The sequence below is a fragment of the Pseudonaja textilis genome, chromosome Z, assembly GCF_049901715.1.
Source record: "Pseudonaja textilis isolate UNSWEBS1 chromosome Z, rPseTex1.2, whole genome shotgun sequence".
Lineage (NCBI taxonomy): Eukaryota > Metazoa > Chordata > Lepidosauria > Squamata > Elapidae > Pseudonaja > Pseudonaja textilis.
In genome coordinates, this window is record NC_142008.1 from 104290 (window position 1) to 126773 (window position 22484).

Genomic DNA, 22484 nt, shown 5'->3' on the forward strand with positions numbered 1-22484 from the left:
CTGCGGCCCTCCAAAATTTTCTCGCAGATCACCAGGGGGCTGCGGCCTACCATTGGTGACTGCTGTTCTAGAATAACGGTGTGCCTAAAAGAAGGGAGGGCTGGTCGGAGGCAATTTTATGGTGTGGGGGGGCTGAGGTTTCCCAAATGGGGAGGGCTGGGGGGGATCCCTCCCAGGATGAAAGGATAACACCCCAGTAGGGCCCCGCCTGTAACGCCGCATCCAGTTTTGCTCGCCGTTACATACATAAAACATGGAGGTTGAGACTTTGGGAAAAAGCGGAGAGAAGAGCAACTAAGGAGAGTAAGGAAGGGCTAGAGCGTTTCTGACAGATGGCAGTCTGAATGTTGCTAAAATATCCCTCTGGTCTTTTTAGAGTTGCCAACAGAAAGGGAGGGGGGAGCAGTGTGGCAGCTTGGAAACTGAAAGCGCATTCCGTACAGAGTTTTTCAGAGGTTGTACCTAGTTTCAAACTAAAGGTTCAAAATTCTAACTGGAGAGCATGATTGATGACTCTTGGCTATGGATGTATCTCGTTGGAGAATATGATTTATGACACACCCAGGGGGCGAGGGGAAAACAGGGTCAAGGCGGACAAGGAACGATGTATCTCAGAGTTGGCTGTACCCAGGCAGTGCCAGACATGTTCACTCCCCATAAATCCTTTGGAAGTTTTGGCTTGAGACTCCTGATTTAAACGGGCGGGGGATGGGGGGACTGCCAGAATCCTGACACTAAGCGAGACATGAGGGTCAAGTGAGGGCCATCCCGTTTTACAACTTTCCTCACCGCTTTAGTTCAGTGAATCCCTGCCGTGGTGAAATTAGCAAACCTGTTGTTAAGCGAATCGGGTTTCCCCATTGCCAAAAGGGGATCACATGGGATAAACATTCTTCACGCACCACCCCCCCGGTCATTGTTCCCCCGGCACCCCTGAATCGGAAGCGAAGGGGACATGCTTAACCTTGGTTCCGTCCTCCCGCAGCGTTTGCCTGGAGGGCACGGTGACCTGCGACGCGGTGGCTTGTCCTGTGAAGTGCGGCTGGTCGGCTTGGTCTCCATGGACGCCCTGCAGCCGGAGTTGCGGGGTTGGGATGCAGCAAAGGTTCCGGTAAGAAAGGAAGCATCCCGCACCAGCGTTGCTTCCCCCGCGTGCCGTTAGAGGCTACGATAGCCTTGGCGGGGGGGGAGCGGGGATCGTTCGAGATCCAGTAGAAGTCGGGCGAAGAATTGGGTGTCAGTTGCACGACCTGTTAGGAAAATATCTCTTTTTAAAAAACAAGTTTTATTCAGTTTTCCACATTTTAACATCTCTTTTTAGTGAACAGCATGATTACAGATTTCACATATACATACAAATATGACAATAGTTACTTATTCAATTTTTGTATCCAGTTTCTTATCTTAACAATGTTTTTATACATTTTCTATTTTATCATATTATTCCAAATACTTATTATTTAATTCACGTTATGTTAACTTCATAATCTTTATACTTTAGTACTTTTAACTGTCGCATTTGTATATTTCATCTTAAATTCTAGTTAAAGAACACTTCATCTATAAATTGGTTTCCCTCCTAAAATATCAATATAAGTGCCCCACCTCTGAGTTACGTACTCATTTATTTTCACCCCTTTTAAATCCCACTGAACATTTAACATCATTACCAGAAACATTACTTAATAATCCCTTTAAAACTACATAGCATATATAAATCAGATTCTGCATGGTTTTATCCCTTTTTAATTTCATTAATTTTTTCAGAAAAGAAGGACATATTAATCTACTCATTCAAACCATAAACCAATCCTAAGCCCTAAAGTTAATTCCATTTCAGCTCTCCTCCTATATAATTTCATTTATTTCAATATATTTAATACACATATTCCATTAATTATTCCATTCATATTTGAACAAAAAACAACAACATTCCAATCCTAAAAATATTTCAATGTATTTAATAAGCTTTTTACATTATTTATTACAATTATCTCTACGCACACAGAAGAGCATTAAATTCCAGTATCAAAAAATAACAATTCTATTTTCCATCTTATCAATCTATATGTCCCTAATTCATAACTATGAATTTGTTTATATTACCCCTCAATACTTTGCAGAATCCCCTTTCTAAATATTAATCACCCATTATCTCTGTTTCTCATTAAGCAATTTTTTCCCATTTTTAAAATAATTCCCATATTTCTTTTTCCCCAAATCCTGTTCCTTGTCCTCTCTTTCCCCTTGTCTTTTCTCCTTTATTCTTTCACTCCAATTTTTATCCCCCTCTCTATTTACAGCTTCCTTCCGCCCTTCGAATTTCTGCTGACTCTTTTCCCCTTTTTCAATTTTTCGGATATTCCCCTTTTTATTAAATTTCTTAAATCTCCTATATTTATTTCCAACTCTTTCCCTCTTTCTTTCCAGAGTTCTTTGTTCTCGATGATCACCAAAGATGGCCCTTCAATAATTCGCTTCGCCTCCTCTTCTGCCTTTTGTCTTTGTTGTTCATATTCTGCAATCGCATTTTCAATAAATTTTAAAGCAAAACTCAGTAATTCACCTGGTTCTTGTAGTATGTCTTTTGTTTTTCTAAGTTCCATTTTTTATGCCAGAAGAGATATCACCATTTTGCAACTTTCTAATTAGCAATTTAATCCAAATAGTTTCTTTAAAGTTTATTTCCAACAGTCAGCTTTTATTTTCTTCCTCTCAAGTTTTAAACCACCGCTAATCCAATGCCAAGTCCATTTCAGAATCAACAATTAATGTTTAGGAAAGTATCTTATCTGTCCAACTATCTATCTATCTATCTATCTATCTATCTATCTATCTATCTCTATATCTTTATCTCTATATCTTTATCTCTACCTCTCTCTCTCTCTTTCTCTGTCTGTCTATCTGTTTTATCTATCTATCTATATCTATTTCTCTACCTCTAGATAGATAGATAGATAGATAGATAATCTGTTTTATCTATCTATCTCTATCTCTACATCTATCTGTATCTCTCCAATCTCTCTCTCTATTTGTCTATCTGCTGTATCCCTCTCTCTCTAATCTATCTATCTGTTCCATCTGCCTGCGCCTGCCTGCCTGCCTGCCTGCCTGCCTGCCTGCCTATCTATCTATCTATCTATCTATCTATCTATCTATCTATCTATCTATCTATCATCTATCTATCTAACTATCTCAAATTTAATTGTATTTTGAATGTAATGACAATAAAGGTATTCTATCTATCTATATCTATCCTTCTATCCATCCATCCATCCATCCTCCACACTGGTTCCTTCAGTCCGTGACTCAATAAAACACTCCTTTGAGAAATCTGATCATCTCAAAATGCTGACTTGGTTGAGTTTGTCGGTCGGAACCTTAACTCTGCCTTTGAAGTGTCCTGTGGTCCCATGAATGTGTGTTACGGCAGTTTTGTACAAAACAAATAAAGGACATTTGTTGCCATTTTTCAGCACAACGGGCCACAGCGCACCATTGGTTTGCTTAACGACTGCAGCATTCTCTTAAGCAGAGAACGACCCCGGCAGTCACTTAACGGCAGGGGTGGGATTCAACTGGTGTAACAATTGGTTCGGTGAGCACTCGCATCGCGCGCACACAGATAGTTTGCTACCGACCTTTTCCTGCAATCCTGCACTCTCCCTGTGTGTTCAACAGCTGGCATGTGGCAATCTGCTGTGCCACGCAAAGCAGCTGAGCTTGAAAACCAAGAAATGAAGGTCAGAATAGAGACGGGGCGGGCAGGGGATCCCAACAGCTGATCATCGGAACGAACTGGTTTGCTCACAGATGATCCTCATCACTACTGCTTTGACCGAACCGTGACGAACTGGGCTGAACCAGGCAGAACTGGTAGAATCCTTGCTTTTATGAATATTATGACTTATGACCATGATGGGCAAGTTCCGTTACGGTCATAAACCAAGGATTACCTGTATGTAGCCTCTCCATGAAAAATGGATGGAAAACTAATCACTACTTTAAAAGTTCCCCCAAACCATCCTCTTTCTCTACAGATCCCCCTCCAACCCACCGGCAGCCAACGGCGGTGCCCCATGCCAAGGGGATGCCCAAGAGGTGCGCGAGTGTCACACAATCTGCACCACAGGTAAGAGAAACATCATTTTCTGCAAGGCAGACCCCTCTTTATTTATTTATTTCCCATGGCATAGCATTTATGCATTAAACAAAATCACAAGAACCACACCTAAATTGTCTCAATTTTTCCTGAAAGGCAACTTGACTTTCTTGTTTTTTTTTCCTTGAAGAGGTTTTGATTCTCATCCGAGAAGCTTCTTTAGTTCTGATGGAAGGATAGAACTGTTACTCAGAAAGCAGGAAGCTTCTCTGGATGAGAAGCAAAAACTGTTCAGGTTTTTTTTTCCTTGAAGAGGTGTCACTTCTCATCTGACAAGCTTTATCCATTCTGATGGAAGGATTGAACTGTTACTCAAAAGGGAGGAAGCTTCTCTGGATGAGAAGCAAAACCTTTTCAGGGTTTTTTCTCCTTGAAGAGGTGTCACTTCTCATTCCGAGAAGCTTCTTCCATTCTGATGGAAGGATCAAACTGTTACTCAGAAGAGAGGAACGGCATGGATGAGAAGAAAAATCTTTTCAAGGGGGAAAAACACAAGTTGTGTTGCCTATTGGAAAAAATGCACCTTTGGGTCAACTCTGACCTTGGATGATTAAAAATAGACTTTTAGCATATAAAATGTGTATGAAAATATAGAACCCCGGAGCAAGGAACTATTTTAAAAACTCGCAGTACAAAGGATGAATAATCAACGTACAGATAAAATTAAACTATACTTGAGCAGTTACTAGATGGCTAAGCTTACGGTCAAGTATCTGGATATCTAGCCATTGGGCAATGCTGCCCTTGAGATGATGTCGTTCTTGCAGAAATGCAGGGCACCTTTCGAGGTGGAATTCCTTCACAACATGATGTAAATGTCAACTCATAAAACGTTTCTATGCCCGTTTTATAGTTGCCAACAGAAAGGGGAGGAGTTTGAAAGAGCCATGCAGCAGTTTGGAACCGAAAGTGCATTCCATTCATATCTTGCAAAGATTATAATGAAGCAACTGGAGTTCCTGTCGTGCAAAAACCTTAATTGGAGAATATGATTAATGACTCTTGGCTATGAATGTGTTTCATTGGAAAATATAAATTATGACACACCCAAAGGGGGTGCGGAGAAAACCAGGGTCAAAGGTGACAGTGAATTACGTGTCTCAGAATCAGCTTACACACGGGTCATGCCAACATGTTAGCTCCTAATAAATGGAGTTTTTGAATCTTGGTTCGAAGCTCATGCTTTCATTGGGGGCGACTGCCGGAATCCTGACAGCTAGCCAATTCTGAGACAGTAACATTTGTGGGATATTCCCACAATCATAGCTATTAAAACCGTTTGATTTTTCCAACATCACCAATTGCCATGGTTGGTTCAAGTCCAACGGGACACTGTCCGGACTCCACTGCACCAGGTGGATACCCGCTATCGATATGGAATAATAGACTCAGAACAGACCGTGGAGTTTTCAACCCATTGCTCAAGCAGGAAACCTTAAGCCAGAGGTTCACAAACCATGGGCCACGGCCCTCTACCAACCCTCACGCTTCCTCCCTTCTGAGTAACAGTTCAATCCTTTCATCAGAACAGAAGAAACTTCTCGGATGAGAAGCGAAACCTCTTCAAGGGAAAAAAAACCTGAAAAGGTTTTGCTTCTCATCCAGCCAGGGAAGGGGTTGTTTAATACACTTATATACTTCTAATATTTCTCCTTTCTCTCCAATTCCACCCCAGTTTAAACTTTAGTTGTGCCATTACAGTTCCCAAGAATATTCCCTAATTAGATTTTTTTTTAATATAACATTTCATTCATCAAATACATCGTTCCTTTTACCACAGATAAAACATCAGTAATCATATTTAATATATTTAACAAGTTCTTGTAGATTTACTAGTAATAGTCCTATGCATATTAAATTCCAAACTTCCCTTATTTAACTAATCAATATTTCAATACATTATTTTTATAGTAATCACCACTTTAACTGTCATTCAAATTCCATTTCATGCATTCTGTTATTCCCCCCGCACACCCCCTTATTCCCAGCCGTATTCTGGATTGAATTATATCTTTGTTATATTGAAGGAAGAAGAAAAAGGTACAAATAAATTTAAGAAGAAGAAAGTTTTTCTTTAACTATCGTCTCTTATTTGCTTAAGGTGTTAAGCATTCTCTTTGTAGCTCACCTCCCATATTCCAAGAAGCTTCTTCCATTCTGATGTAAGGATTGAACTGTTACTCAGAAGGGAGGAAGCTTCCCTGGATGAGAAGCAAAACCTTTTCAGTTTTTTTTCCTTGAAGAGGTTTTACTTCTCATCCCAGAAGCTTCTTCCTCTCTCAAATCTTTATCCCTGTCTACTTCCACATTGTAACCTGTCATTGTAACCATGGAGTGGCCATGTTGGCTTTGGTGCTGGGTGCAGCTGACACTGAAAAACATCCTTCATTTTGCCCTTGACCCTCCTCTTCCCCCCACCCTCTGGACGTATATTCTCCAATGGGACACATCCATAGCCAAGAGTCATCCATCATACTCTCCAGTAATAATCTTGTGAGCCAACAGCTTCAGCTGCCAAGTCGATTATCTGAGGCATTTAAGGAATGAACAGCTTTCCCCCCACTCCCTGTTGTGGTTCACCAGCAGCAGGTGTAGACGGCTGAGGTCTCAGAGAGCGAAAACTCGGATGTGGGGCCTGCGTGTGATGCAGGTATGGGGCCAGGACCATCAGGGAGTGGGATGCTGCCTTCGGAGATTGTGGAGGCTGGCAGCAGTGAGGAAGAGTCCCCCGAGGAGCCTGTGCCCAGTGTGTGTGCATGCAGGGCTGCTCGAAGGAAAGAGCAGCTACAGCAGCACGGGCGACTCGGGAGTAAGGCTACAAGGTGATGACCTCTCCAAGAGATACAAGCCAGCTGAGAACCTGGAGTTCTTTGCAGGAAGCAAAGAAGTTTTTGCACTCAAGCCTTGTGGACATTCGGAGTATTTTGGTTGGTGTTTGGAGACTCTTTGTGTTTGAAATATTTCTGAGTAACTTTATCTAGCATTCTTGGCAGCCTTGCGCCACATTGGCAAGGCTCGTTCTGATCAGAGACAATTAGTTTGAAACAGCCTTTTCACCGGGAAGGAATGAAATTCGTAAAGAATCATTAAAAGGTTTTGCTGTTACCTCTGTCTGATGTTTGTTTCTTGGAACAAGGAACGCTCCCTTTCTGCTGGCAACTAAAAGGATCGTATTTTTTTAGTTGGCAAAGGCCGGGTCAGAACACCGCTTCCCTCCTGTCCCCTCACAGAAATAGCCTTGCTCTGGAGCGACTGGACTCCCTGGTCCCCCTGTTCCAAAACCTGTTTCTATGCCCCGGATCTGGTTGGCACACGGAAACGTTTCCGGCACTGCAATGGAACCTCGCAGGCCGTGGGGTGCGACGGAGAGACCGTGCAGGAAGAGGAGTGCGAGACGCCTCTCTGCCCAGGTGAGCCGCCAAAGCAACGCCAGTACAGCGTGACCCAAAAATGGGCAGTGGCCATGCCCCAAATTCACTCGTGCCCAAACAGGCGGGATTTAGATTTCATCGGGCTGAGGCAGGGATGGGATCTCCACCAAGACAACAACCAGTTCGGGGGATCAGGCGTTTGTGTCCAAACGCGCGCGCCACATTTCAAACAGCTCTAATACCTTCTTACAGCAGTCCCTGTGAAGAGTCCCTATTCCTGGTTTAGCTCTGATTTTCATCTTAAATTAAGCTCAGTTTTGATTCAAGCTTAATTAAAGATTAACTTGGATTTTCATCCAATAAATTAAGCCCAGCTCTGACTGAAACTTAATTCAAGTTTAGCTTTGATTTTCATCCCATAAATTAAGCTCAGCTCTGATTGAAGCTAAATTCTGGTTTAGCTTTGATTTCCATCTGATAAATTAAGCTGATTCAAGCTTAATTGAAGATTAACTTTGATTTTCATCCAATAAATTAAGCCCACCTCTGACTGAAACAATTCAAGTTTAGCTTTGTTTTTCATCTGATAAATTAAGCTCAGTTTTGATTCAAACTCAGTAGAAGATTGATTTTCATCCCATAAATTAAGCTCAGCTCTGATTGAAGCTAAATTCTGGTTTAGCTTTGATTTTCATCTGATAAATTAAGCTGATTCAAGCTTAATTGAAGATTAACTTTGATTTTCATCTCATAAATTCAGCTCAGCTCTGATCGAAGCTTAATTCTGGCTTAGCTTTGATTTTCATCTCCTAAGAAAAGCTCAAATTTCAGCGAAACTTAATCCAGGCTTAAAACTTAATTGAAGCTGTTGTGGCCTACCAGCGGCTAGCAGAGCTGGCAGCAGAGTTGGACAGTGAGGAGGCTGGGGAGGAACCTGGGCTGGTTCTGGAGGCTGAGGAAGGCTCGGACGAGGGCTGTGCGTCAGAGGCAGAGATGGGGCCATGGCCGCCTGGCAGTTATTAGGAGTTGGAGATCAGTGGGGAAGAAGAACAGCTGGAGCCTGTTCCCAGTGTGCGCATGCACAGAGCTGTCAGAAGAAGGGAACAATTACAAACTCAGGGTCAACGTGGGAGTAAGGTGACAGGTGGACGGTGAATGCCCCTCCCAGAGGGATAAAGGAGGAGCAAAAGGGGAGGGGGCTTTTGCAGGAAACAATTTGTTCGTTGCCACAGTGGGAAGATCTGTCTGTGCATCTCAGAGACTCTGTGCCGAGTCCTTCCTTGTCAGCACTGCGTTTGGAAATATTACTTGGCAGCTCTCCAGGCTAGATAAGGTCTGTGCTCCTAATCACACCCTTGAAAGGCTGTTGGCCAGGCCTTTGGTGGAAGGTGAATGGCAGAATATCTCTCTGCAGTGGAGGGGATCTGGACTCCTTGGTTGGCCTGGTCTACCTGCTCAACACCTTGCGATTCCGGGGTGCAAACTCGTGACCGTACCTGTTCCAAGCCAGCTTATGGGGGCCCAGGCTGTTCGGGCCCCTTGATCCAGACCCGAGATTGCAACACGCAGCCCTGCAGAGGTAACAAGTTTTAAAAATGGCATTGAATGTTTATATTTGCATTGATTTTTTTATATATTTGCACTGAATTTTTTATATTTGCATTGTGAATTTTTATGTGGTATTTAATGTAAGTTAATATCATGTAATATAACTTAATATAATTTAAATTAATTTAATTAATTAATGTAATGTAATTTTTAATTTACTTTTCTTTACTTTAATTAATTAATTAATGTAAGTTAATTTAATTTACTTCTCTTTTTTAAATTAATTAATTCATGTAATATAATGTAAAAATAATTTAATTTTCTTTAATTTAATTTATTTAATGTAATGTAAAGTAATTTAATTTTCTTTTCTTTAATTAATTAATGTAAAGCTAATTTAATTTACTTCTGTTTTTTAAATTTAATTTAATTCATGTAATAATGTAAAATAATTTAATTTTCTTTAATTTAATTTATTTAATGTAATGTAAAGTAATTAAATTTTAATTAATTAATTAACTTATTAATGTAAACTAATTTAATATACGTTTGTTTTATTTCATTTAATTAATGTAATGTAATGCAAAGTACTTTCCTTTTCTTTAATTTAATTTATTTAATGTAATGTAATTTTCTTCAATTTAATTAATTAGTTTAATGTAAACTAATTTAATCTATTTCTCTTCTGTTTAATTTAATTAATGTAATGTAACGTAATTTAACTTAAATTAACTTAATCTTTAACTTAAATTAAATATAATTTAAAAGGTTGGGAAGGATTCAACCCCCAGCTCAAACAGGAGATCCTTATAGAATTACCGAATCACAAGGTTGGAAGCAACCTTGGAGGTCATCTAGTCTGACCTTCTGCTCGAGCAGGAGAGCCTTAAATAATCACAAGAGTCGGAAGGGACCTCAGAGGTCATCTAGTGTGACCCCCTACTCAAACAGGAGACCCTTACAGAATCTCAGATTTGGAAGGGACCTCGGAGGTCATTCTAGTCCAACCCCCAGCTCAAGCAGGAGGCCTTTACAGAATCACAGAGTTGGAAGAGACCTTGGAGGTCATCTAGTCTAACTCCCCTCCACCCAAGTGGGAGCCCGCCGGGCTGCAGAACAGGGCAGGGGGGCGGTGGTTGTCCACCTTCCCCCCTCTTCCCCGGACTGCCCAGGTGACCCTCTCCTTTGTTCTTCCACCTGCAGCTCAGTGCCCGCTCAACATGGTCTACCTGACGGCTGAGGAGTGCCGGCAGAAAGGGGGTGCTTGCCCCCGGCTCTGTCTGGACCGGGACACCCAAGTGGAGTGTGCCTCCTCCTGCCAAGATGGCTGCCATTGCCGTGAGGGCCTCTACCTCCAGAACGGATCCTGCGTGCCGCTCAGCCAGTGTCCGTGTTACCACCAAGGGGAGAGTTACCCGCCGGGCACCACCATCCGCCGAGACTCTTGCAACAACTGGTAGGAGATTGGCATAGCCGCCCCGCCTTTTCCTTCCATTTACAAGAGGGTCTGGCACCGTGTGGGGATTCTACCAGTTTCCCTACCAGTGTGAATTCCTCAAATATTTTTATGGTCTTTTTAGAATTGCCAACACAAAGGGAGGGGGGAGCAGTGCGGCAGCTTGGAAACCAAAAGTGCATTCCATACATAGTTGTTCAAACATTGTTACTTGGTGACTGAAATTTCTGCCACTAAAAATCCTAACTTGAGAATGTCATTGATGACTCTTGGCTATGGATGTATCTCGTTGGAGAATACAGGTGGTTGTGGGGAAACCAGGGTCAAGGGGGACAAGGAATGATGTGTCTCAGAGTCAGCTGCACCCATGCAATGCCAGACATGTTCACTCCCATAAATCCTTTGGAAGTTTTGGAAGTTTGGCTTGAGACTCATGATTTAAATGTGTGGGGGGGTAACTGATGGAATTCTAACAACTGATTTACGTGATTGCGCATTTCGCGCAGCTTTCTCCACACCAGAGGAAGTTCTGCCGTGCCAATCGGCTGAGAGGATCAAGAAGAGAAAAGCGGGGGGGGGGCTGTCCTGCGCTTTTCTCTTCTTTCTCCTCTCAGCTGCTCCGCAAAGCTTTTTGTTTTACTACTGGTTCCGCCGAAAGGGTAGCAACAAGTCCGAACCGTTAGCATTTCACCACCGGTCTGCCAATCTGGCTTAATTGGGGAAGGGCAGACACTATTCCCCCTCATCTCAGGGTGTTCAGGTTGGTCCTGGCATCCAGAGAACTTTCCGGATTCCTGAAAGTTAATGTTTTTTCTGTTCCAGCACCTGCCAGGAGGGGGCGATGGTGTGCGGCACAGAACCTTGCCCAGGTAACTTTTAAATTAGGGGAGGGGGGTAAAGTATGAGGAATCCCGGGAGTTGAAATCCTCCCCTCATAAAGTGTGAGGAATCCTGGGAGTTGAAATCCTCCCCTCATAAAGTGTGAGAAATCCTGGGAGTTGAAATCCTCCCCTCATAAAGTGTGAGGAATCCTGGGAGTTGAAATCCTCCTCATAAAGTATGACGAATCCTGGGAGTTGAAGGAATCCTCCTCCTCCTCATAAAGTGTGAGGAATCCTGGGAGTTGAAATCCTCCTCATAAAGTGTGAGGAATCCTGGGAGTTGAAATCCTCCCCCTCATAAAGTGTGAGGAATCCTGGGAGTTGAAGTCCTCCCTCATAAAGTGTGAGGAATCCTGGGAGTTGAAATCCTCCCCCTCATAAAGTGTGAGGAATCCTGGGAGTTGAAGTCCCCCCTCATAAAGTGTGAGGAATCCTGGGAGTTGAAATCCTCCCCTCATAAAGTGTGAGGAATCCTGGGAGTTGAAATCCTCCCCTCATAAAGTGTGAGGAATCCTGGGAGTTGAAGTCCTTCCCCCATAAAGTATGAGGAATCCTGGGAGTTGAAGTCCTCCCCTCATAAAGTGTGAGGAATCCTGGGAGTTGGAAATCCTCCCCTCATAAAGTGTGAGGAACTGGGAGTTGAAATCCCCCCTCATAAAGTGTGAGGAATCCTGGGAGTTGAAATCCTCCCCTCATAAAGTGTGAGGAATCCTGGGAGTTGAAGTCCTCCCTCATAAAGAGTGAGGAATCCTGGGAGTTGAAATCCCCCCCTCTTAAAGTGTGAGGAATCCTGGGAGTTGAAGTCCTCCCCTCTTAAAGTGTGAGGAATCCTGGGAGTTGAAGTCCTCCCCTCTTAAAGTATGAGGAATCCTGGGAGTTGAAATCCTCCCCTCTTAAAGTGTGAGGAATCCTGGGAGTTGAAATCCCCCTCTTAAAGTGTGAGGAATCCTGGGAGTTGAAATCCTCCCCTCTTAAAGTGTGAGGAATCCTGGGAGTTGAAATCCTCCCCTCTTAAAGTGTGAGGAATCCTGGGAGTTGAAATCCCCCCCTCTTAAAGTGTGAGGAATCCTGGGAGTTGAAATCCTCCCCTCATAAAGTGTGAGGAATCCTGGGAGTTGAAGTCCTCTCCTCTTAAAGAATATTGGCTGGTGGATTCTGGGAATTGAAGCTTATTCTTATCTTCCCCCCACCCTTCCTCCAACAGGCAACTGTAGCTGGACCTCTTGGTCCGTTTGGAGCTCCTGCAGCCGGACTTGCAACGTGGGGACTCGGCGGCGGCACCGTGCCGACGTTGGGTTCGAAGGACAGAACTGCCAGGGCTCCAAGGTGGAGATTGAGTTCTGCAGCCTGCAGCCCTGCCCAGGTGAGAGAGAGAGAGAGAGAGGGAGGGAGGGAGGGAGGGAGGAGAATAGGAGACTAACAGAGTTGGAAGGGACTCTGTAGATCTACTAGCCCGACCCCCTTGCTTGAGCAGGGGACCCTTGCAGAATCATCGATTCCTGTAAAGGGACCTCAGAGGTCATCTAGTCCAACCCCCGCCCGAGCATGAGCCCCTCTACCGCTGGACCCCCCGTTGTCTTACGTCCCTCTCTGGCATCGGAGTCTGGAACTCAGCTCTTCCACCGAGCAGCAGCCCCCAAAGGCCAAAAAGGCATGGATTCTAGGCACACGGTCTCTGAGCATGTCTAGAGTGCGTTTTCCGCGAGCCGCCAATCACCGTAATAGTCACCAGTCCAGTTTTTCCACCGAGAAAGACAAGATGGGCAAAAATTCAAGTCCTTCCAGAATTAGAGAGTCGGGAGGAACCTGGGAGGTCATCTAGTCCAACCCCTTGCACAAGTGGGAGATCCTTAGAGGGTTGGAAGGGACCTTAGAGATCATCTAGTCCAACCCCCTCCTCAAGCAAGAGACCCTTACACAATTAGAAAGTAGGATGGGTCCTGGGAGGTCATCTAGTCCAACCCCCTCCTCAAAAGCGGAGACCCTTACAGAATGAAAGAGATGGAAGGGATCTGGGAGGTCATCTAGTCCAACCCCTTGCACAAATGGGGAGGGGCTTCCAAGAAGTTGTGGGTTTCCAACCCCCCTCATTCCCCCCTCCTCACTTTTTGTGACCCCCTCTCCCCTGCCCCCATGCAGGGTCTGGCGAGAATGGGGCCCCTGGTCGGCGTGCTCGGTGCCCTGCGGGGGCGGCTACCGCAACCGGACCAGAGCCAGCATGAGCGTCTTGGGCCGGCTTGACTTCTCCACCTGCAACCTCCAGCCCTGCACAGGTGGGCTCGCTTTGCCTTCAATGGATGGATGGATGGATGGAGCGGTCAGAATGGAGCGGGAAGGGGCCTGGGAGGTCATCTAGCCCAACCCCCTCCTCAAAAGCGGGAGACCCTTACAGAGAATTAGAGAGTTGGAAGGGACATGGCGGTCATCTAGTCCAACCCCTTGTACAAGTGGGAGATACTTACAGAATGGGGGACTCGGAAGGGACCTTGGAGATCATCCAGTCCAACACCCTCTTCAAGCAAGAGACCCTTACATGATTAGAAAGTTGGAAGGGACCTGGGAGGTCATCTACTCCAACCCCTTGCACAAGTAGGAGATCTTTCAGAATGGGAGTCTCAGAAGGGGCCTTGGAGGTCATGTAGTCCAACCCACTCCTCAAGCAGGAGACTCTTACAGAATGAAAGAGTTGGGAGGGATCTCGGAGGTCATCTAGTCCAACCCCCTGGCTCAATCAGGAGAACCCCACCCAACCACCACAGACCCTGGCTGTGGTGTCTCCTGAATCAAACCTCCTTCATCGAGAAATCAATTCTAAAACTTTTCCAACTAAGCTCTTTCTGTGGTTCCTTCCAACCAGGGGAGATTCCAGGCACCTGCCCGTCGGGGAAAGTATGGCGAGAGTGCGCTGACGGGCCGGGTTCCTGCGCAGAGCTCAGCATGGACGATGACGCTGGACAGACAGCATGCCGGCCGGGCTGCTACTGCCCCAACGGCACCCTCTTGCTGGTACATACCCCCAAAGTGTTTCCGCTAGCCGTCTCCCCCAAGAAATCGGCACTGCCGATCTGTATCTCTGCCCACCTGTAAATCTCTTGCGAAAGTTAGGTGGGGGTTAGGGTCTTTTGGAGGGTCTGACCTAGATTCATGAGGACTAGTGCCACAAGAGCAGAGGGAGCCGTGCCTGGAAGAAGGGGAGGCTGGTGCCTCGAATGGTCGAGGGCAATTCGCTGCAGCCAACTCCCCATTGCCAACTCTCTATGGCCAACTCACTATGGCCAACTCTCGATCTGGAGTTCTGTTACCGGCTACAGAGGCCTTCAGGAAAGCCTTGCTGGCCGGCAATTGTCCAAAATTAAGTAGTAGGGCATCTCCATCCCCACCCTAGCTTACATTTTTACCCCTGCCCCCTGGAGTGGGCAGGGGGTTAATTAGGCCTTATTTTGGGGGGGGGGGTAGAGCTTATATTGGGCACACATGTAAAAAAAGCCAAGCTAGGCCTTACTTTCAGGGTAGGTCCTATTTTCAGGGAAACGTGGTTGGTTGGCTGTGATAAGTTAGCTATGGTGAGATGTCCCTTTGTGGTCGCCAAATCCTTCTCCTCTTCTCCCAGAACAACCTGTGTGTGCCAGCAGAGGCGTGCCCATGTGCCGTAGAGGGGCAGATCTATGCATCCGGCGAAATGGTGGCCAAAGGTTGCGAGAACTGGTCAGTCTCCCGTCTCCTGTACAGTCCCACCGTCTCCTTCCTTACGTCGTCGCTTCCACGTAATTCGGATCTTTTATTTGTCCCCTCCCTTTTCGCAGCTCCTGCGTCGGTGGGCAGGTGGCCAATTGCAGCCGCGCGGCCTGTGGCGATGGTAAGCGAGGTTCTTCCGCTTCTGATGCTGTCCTCGTCCTATGACGGTTTGTTTAAGGCGCGTTCGCCATTCCAGAAACAAAATGACTAATGTCATAGTTTCACGCTTACGACCACCACCACATCCCCGCAGTCATGGCAGAATGTTGGGCGACCGAATCACATTTACGTCGCCTAAGCAGCGATCTTTGCTTAACGACTGGCTTTCCAACAGCAGGGATTTGCTGAATAACAGCAGTGAGGAACATCATAAAATGGAGCAAAGACGAATGTCTTACTTAATGACATCAATTTGGGGTTCAATGGTGGTTGTAAGTTGAGAATGGCCTACATTCACTCAGGACAGGGAAGTAGAAAGGTTTCTGGGGAATACTTCCTTTTAATGCCATTGGTAGGCTATCAAACGGGGCACAATTCACTTTACAGTGGTTTCGCTTAGTGACAGAAATGCTGTGGGCATAAGTCAAGGACTCCCTGCATTCAGAAAAGTTAAGCCGGATTCATGTCTGGCTAAGTTCATCAGTGCAGGGATTCACTTAACAGTGGGGGTCAGATAGGTCATAAAACGGGGAGGAGAGTCACTTTGCCACTGTCTCACTTAGCAACGGAAATGTTGGGGCTCCATTTTGTACACTAGTTGAGGACTGGCTGTCTTGGGATCAGATTTCTCTCCGGCAGATTCTTGATGGTTTTCAAAAAAGCGGGAAGTGTTGGTCCATTCATCCAAAGAGGCTCAGACTGACAAAGAAAAGCTGGAAGGGGTCTTGGAGGCCATCTAGTCCAGCCCCCTTGTCGAGCAGGAGACCCCCGACAGAATATCACTCAGTTGGAAGGGACCTCGGAGGTCTTCTAGTCTGACCCTCCCTATCGAGGAACCTCATACAGAATTACGCCCCCCCCACTCAAACAAGGAGCCCCTGAGGAATTATAGAAGGACAGACTTGGAAGGGACCTTCGAGGTCACCTAGTCCAGCCCCCTGCTTGAGCGGGGTTTCAAGGGTTTCTTGTTTGAGCAGGGGGCTGGACTAAATGCCCTCCGCACAAGGCCCCTTCCAACTCTCATCGTGTAAGGCTATCCTGCTTGAGTCGGGGGGCTGGACTAGATGACCTCCAAGGTCCCTTCCCACTCCAACCTTCCATTATTATTCTGCATTTGGGTTCCTTGGTACCTGCCTGAGCTGGGTAGTCTACTTTATCAAGGGTAGGGGGGTTGATAATCTGGGGAGGAGGGGGCAAAGACCCTTCCCCTTGCCCCGAGTTCCGATTTCCGTGATGGGCATCTCCTGATGGTCTCCTTTCCTTCTTCCTCACCAGTGAACGGTCTGTGGTCCGAATGGACCCCCTGGAGCGAATGCTCAGCCTCCTGTGGGCTGGGACTGCAAAACCGATACCACTTCTGCACCGATCCGGCCCCTTCCGGCATTGGATTGCCCTGCCTGGGGCCGGAACGCGAGGACCGCGCCTGCCAGCTCCAGACGTGTACCCGTAAGTCACCTCCGGTTGTTGTTCCCCCCCTCCCTAGGCAGTGGTGGTATTCAGCCTGGTTCGGCCTGGATCGGCCCGGTTTGGCCCAATTTGGCCCTTTCAGCCTGGTTCAGTCCAGATCCACCCAGTTCTGCCCGGTTCAGCCTGGTTCAGGCAGATTTGGCCCAGTTCAACCCAGTTTGGCCTGGATTGACCAAGTTTGGCCCCGTTCAGCCCAGTTCAGCCTGTTCAACCTTTGGTCTGATTTGGTCTGGTTTGGCCCAGTTTGGCCCTGTTCGGCCCTGTTTGGCCCAGCTTGGCCTGGTTCAGCCCAGTTCAGCCTGGATCGGCCTGGATCGGCCCAATTCGGCCTGGTTTGTCACGGTTCGGTCCTGTTCATCCATGTTTGGCCCCATTTGGCCCAGTTTGGCCCGGCTTGGCCCAGTTTGGCCTGGTTTGGCTCGGTTTAGCCCAGTACTGCCCAGTACAGCTCGGTTCAGCTGGTTTGGCCTGATTTAGCTCAGTTCAGCCTGGTTCCGTCTGGTTTGGCCCCGTTCAGCCTGGTGTGTCCTGGTTCGGCTCAGTTCAGCCCTGATCAGCGAACCGGATGTGAAATTAACAGCCGGTTCACCCGAACTGGTGCGAACCGTTAGCCTCCCACTCATCCTGGTCCCTTGCCTGAAACGGCATAGGGCCTCCTACTCAAGGTGGGGGTTGGACTAGATGACCTCCAAGGTCAACTTACCGGAGATTTGCTGAATGTTGCCAAAAACAACAATCACCGAATTGGAAGGGACCTTAAAGGTCATCTAGTCCAACCCCCTTGCTCAAGCAGGAGACTCTTACAGAAGGAAGGAGTTGGAGGGGACCTCAGAGGTCATCTAGTCCAACCCACTGCTCAGTGGGGGGCAGTTCTGTAACCGACACCTCTTCTGTGCAGGGCCCGGGGATTGGGGGTTTTGGAGTCCCTGGACGTCCTGCACCGTCAGCTGCGGTGGGGGCCTACGGAGCCGGAGCAGAGCCTGTGACAGCCCCGCCCCCCGCGGGGGCGGAGACTACTGTGAGGGACCGCCCACTCAGGTGGAGTCCTGTGGCTTGAACCCCTTGTCCAGGTGAGTTGTGGGAAATCACTTGGGATGCAACCCGTCCTTGGTTCTACAACAAACGCTGCATTTAGTGTCCAGCCGAAGGCCCTACAAAACTGCGATGTAGGGCCGTTTCTCACAGTTATGACCACCATAGACTCCCTTTATGACCCTCGTGGGGTCCTCCAAGCTGAGAGAGCTTCTCCCCTGGGCTTCATCAAATTTGATTCACTTAATGACCGTGCAGGGATTCAAGGACATGAATGGGCAAAAGAAAAGAGAAAAATCCCTGGAGTTACCTCACGCAAATGGTTGTTCAATGAATCTGGCTTCCCCAGTCACAAAGTGAATTGGGCTTGCCTAGTTCTTCAGTGAGCTGTGTCCCCTTTCTTGCCTTGGTCATTAAGTGAAGCACTCTGGTTGTGAGGGCTGGAACATGGTCACCAGGTGTTTAGCACGCTTGGTCCCCATTTCATTACCTTTCTCGCCACCGTCATAAGTGAATTGCCCCAGTTGTGAAGCCGACCTGATGGTCATTAAGCAAATCATGCTTGCCCCGCTGACTTGGCCGCAAAACAGGGATTGCGGGACTGACACCCCCCCAGGGTACCCCTAGACAAACCCGCTGCCAAGAATTCGAATTCGGATTCTGGGTCCCATGGGAACACCGCCACGTTTGTAAGTGTGAAAAAATGGTCACCAACCAATGGTCGTAAGTCGAGGACAACTGGAAAGGAACAAGGGGAGGGTCTTTCTGGTGATTGTAGGGCGGGGGGCTGAGAATTGGTAGTCCCCATTGCCCCATCGCTGAGGATTTATCCGAATCAAAGTCTCTCCAATACAACAGGAAAGCCCCTCCCCCTTGGACCGGGGAGGGGGAGGGCGGGGTGAAAATATTCCCGGGGGGGGGTTGTCTTTCTCATTGGTTTTTTTGCCCCTTTTTATACCCCCTCTTCATCAGATTTGAACTGTTCCGCTTTTGGAAGACTCGGCTTATAGTCGCTGCGGACCGCCCTGTCCTCGTTCTTGTGATGACATCACGGTGAGCTCATCTCTTTCAGTCCTCCCTCCCAAGACCCCCACCCACCTCTTCTCCGGCCAAGGGGGTCTCGGGCGCAATGAATACATGATGGGTTGCGGGGTTGACAATGTAGTAAGACGCCACCGCACCCCAAATGCCAGCCGTCTTCGGTGCTTCTGTTTGGAAGGTCCACAACCTGTGGGGCGCAGTTCGCTACCAGGCCACCGGGCCCTGTGAGCGGCTGGCTGGGGCGCATGTGCACACCTGCCCCCCCCACTCATGCTAGCGCTGCAGCCTGACGCCGTCGCTAAGAGTGCAGCAAGCATTGTATGGGCGCTTGTGTCACCGCCAGTGCACACGCCCCCATTCGCGCTAGCATTGCGGCTTCACATGGGCAGTACCACATCCCCCACTTGCGCCAGCAACACGGCTTCATGTGGGCGCGAATCGTCTCGCTCTCCTGCTACTGTTTTTTCCCTGAAAATAAGACCCGGCCTTGTATTTTGTGGGGTTCTGAAATAAGCTCTAGGGCTTACTTTTGGGGAAACACAGTTTCAGGGTGATCCCCCCAGCTGGAAGCCCCCCCTGAGGTGCACCGGAAGCAGCTGAATCTGGCAGGAGCTGCAGCCCCACCGGCCCTTTGCTCGGCGCACTCGGGGGGCTCCGCAGCTCACACAATGCAGATGATTCCTGATCCAAGCAGCAGGGGGAGGCAGAGGCCACGCGGGGGGTGGAAGCAGGGAACCTGGGCGCTGTGCGGGCCGCGGGAAAGCCTAGAGTGGGAGGTTCCTTTTTCCTCCTCCTTCTCCCTCTTCCTCCTCCCCCTCCTTTTCCTCCTCCTCTTCCTTCTGCTCCTCCTGCTCCTTCTCCTCTTCCTCATCCCTCCTCTTTCTCCTTCCTCATCCTCATCCTCCTGGATTGGTGCATTGTTAAAAAACAGGTTATTTTGGGGTAGGGCTTATTTTCAAGGAAACATGGTAGCGTCACGGCAGTACCCAGCGCTGTCGTCTCCATGAGTGCAGCTCCCACTCGTGTTAGTGTTGCGGCACTGCACGGATGCTCTCCGCCTTTTCTTCTTCTTCTTCTTCTTCTTCTTCTTCTTCTTCTTCTTCTTCTTCTTCTTCTTCTTCTTCTTCTTCTTCTTCTTCCTTTTCTTCTTCTTTTTCTTCTTCTTGTTCTTCCTTCTTTTCTTCTCTTCCTTCTTTTCATTCTTCCTTCTCTTCTTTTTCTTCTCCTTTTCTTCTTCTCCTCATTCTTCTCATTCTTCCTTCTCTTCTCCTCATTCTTCCTTCTCTTCTTCTTCTTCTTCTTCTTCTTCTTCTTCTTCTTCTTCTTCTTCTTCTTCTTCTTCTTCTTCTTCTTCTTCTTCTTCTTCTTCTTCTTCTTCTTCTTCTTCTCTTTTCTCCTCTTTCCTCCTTCTCTTTCCTTCCCCTTCCCCTCCTTCCCCATCCTTCTTCCTTTTTCCTCCTCCTCTCCTCCTCTTCCTCCTTCTCTACCCTCTCCTCTTCCTTCCTTCTTCCTCCTCCCTTCTCCTGCCTCCCCTCTTTCCTTCTCCTCCTCCTCCTTCCTCCTCCTCTTCCTCTCCTCTTTATCCCTCCTCCTGTTCCTCTCTCCAAACCTCTCCTCCCTTCTAGCACTGATGGTGTTCCCTGGTTGGGTCACGAAACGTCTACAGGGAAACCACCCAGCTCAGAGAGGACCCCACCGTCTTCCTCACATCCCCTTGGAGACATAACAGGCCTCGGCCTGCGGGGCATTCGGTCTCTGGGTCATTCTCATCCCCACACCCTCCTCTCCCTCCCACGTCACCTCCCCCTCCCCTCTGTCTCTCCCCCCCCTCCCCCCCGCAGCACTGTGCCTGGGCCTGTGAACCAGGCTGCTACTGCACTGGGGGCAAAGTCTTGCACAGCAACGGCTCGGCCTGCGTGGAGAAACCCGGCTGCACCTGCCTAGACCTGAGCACCGGACGGCGGCACCCGCCGGGAGAAGTCGTGCCCCGTGCCGATGGGTGCAACAATTGGTAAGCCAGCCAGGACGAGATGGCCCAGCTGGGATGGAGTGACTTTCCTTTCCGATTCCAACAGGGCGTCTCATCCGCTCCTCTTTTCCTTCCCCACAGTACCTGCTCCGATGGAAAGCTGGTTTGCACCAACCAGGCCTGCCCAGGTGAATCCCCCAAACTGTCTCGGGGGGCATGAGGGCTGGATGGGGCAGAACGTAGCTGGGAGGCAGAGTCCCTGCACTGAGGGGAACAGTTGATGGGGCAGGGCGGGACGGGGCAGTTTCACATCCTATCTGGATAACATCATCAAGGCTGGAAGGGAGTGAAGATTGCAGAGAGGAGGAGGAGGAAGGAGGAGGAGGAGGAGGAAAAGGAAGGAGGGGGAGGAGGAAAGAGGAGGAGGGGGAGGGGGAAAAAGGAGGAGGAAGAGGAGGAGGAGGAAGAGGAGGAAGAAGGAGGAGGGAGGAGGAGGAGGGGATGAGGAAAGAGGAGAAGAGGAAAGAGAAGGAGGAAGAGGAAGGAAGGGGGAAAAGGAAGGAGGGAAAAGGGAGGGGAGGGGAGGAAAAAGGAGGAGGAAGAGGAGGAGGGAGAAGGAGAAGAGGAAAGAGAAGGAGGAAGAGGAGGTAAGGGAGGGGGGAAAGGAGGAGGAAGAGGAGGAGCAGGAAGAGGAGGAAGAAGGAGGAGGGAGGAGGAGGAGGAGGAAGGTGGGGAGGGGGATGAGGAAAGAGGAGGAGGGGAGAAGAGAAGGAGGAAGAGGAGGAGGAGAGGAGGAAGAAGGGGAGGGGGAGGAAGAAAGAAGAAGAGGCAGGAGAAGGAGGAAAGAGGAGAAAAGAGGGGAAAAATGGGGAAGGGGAAGAGGAGGAGAAAAAGATGGAGGAGAAAGAGAAGGGAGGAAGAGGATGGAAAAAGGGGAGGAAAAGGAGAACCGTTTTGTTGCCCCTCCAGTGCCGGGGGGCTGGTGTGACTGGGCGCAGTGGAGCCCCTGTTCCCGGACATGTGGCAGCGAGATGGTGACTCGCTACCGGACTTGCAGCTGCCCCAAGCCCCAGCATGGAGGCCGCGAGTGCGAGGGGGCGCAGGAGTATCACGGAGACGGTGGGGTCCAGCTGCAGAGAAGAGCGTGTCTTGTGGCCAGTTTCTGCCCAGGTGAGAGCCTTAAAACGGGGGCTCTATTATATCTATTATAGCTATCTGTCTATCTATCTCTATTTCTATCCATCTATCTATCCATCAATCTCCTATCTCAATCTATTTATCTATCATCTATCTCTATCTATATCTGTCTATCTCTATATTTCTTTATATCTATCTATATCTCTCAATCCCTATCTATCCATCTATCCATCTATCCATCAGTCTATCCGTCTATCTATCTATCTATCTATCTATCTATCTATCTATCTATCTATCTATCTATCTATCTATCTATTTATCTATTATCTATCTATCTATCTATTTATCTATCTCTATTTCTATCTCTATCTATCCATTCCCAGACATACTCAAAGCCTGTTTTTAGGCCTAAGGAGCTACGACAACTCACAGCCTCCTGGTTTCTAATCTGGCACCTTAACCATGAGACCAAACTGAACATTTCTTGTACAGAACCCCAAATTTCAGATATTTGGAGGCTGCTCCA

The 22484-nt window shown here is 47.8% G+C and overlaps 1 protein-coding gene across 1 annotated transcript in view; it reads left to right on the forward strand.

The window, feature by feature from the left end:
• SSPO (SCO-spondin) overlaps positions 1-22484 on the forward strand; it is a 151091-nt gene that overhangs the window by 83159 nt on the left and 45448 nt on the right. The window contains 17 exon segments of the mRNA XM_087917120.1: positions 986-1111; positions 4041-4132; positions 6749-6751; positions 7393-7572; positions 8948-9112; positions 10285-10537; positions 11360-11406; positions 12623-12781; positions 13569-13691; positions 14276-14424; positions 15029-15123; positions 15222-15274; positions 16588-16758; positions 18809-18864; positions 20694-20863; positions 20963-21009; positions 21791-21991. Coding sequence (XP_087773246.1) covers positions 986-1111; positions 4041-4132; positions 6749-6751; positions 7393-7572; positions 8948-9112; positions 10285-10537; positions 11360-11406; positions 12623-12781; positions 13569-13691; positions 14276-14424; positions 15029-15123; positions 15222-15274; positions 16588-16758; positions 18809-18864; positions 20694-20863; positions 20963-21009; positions 21791-21991 — 2090 coding nt within the window.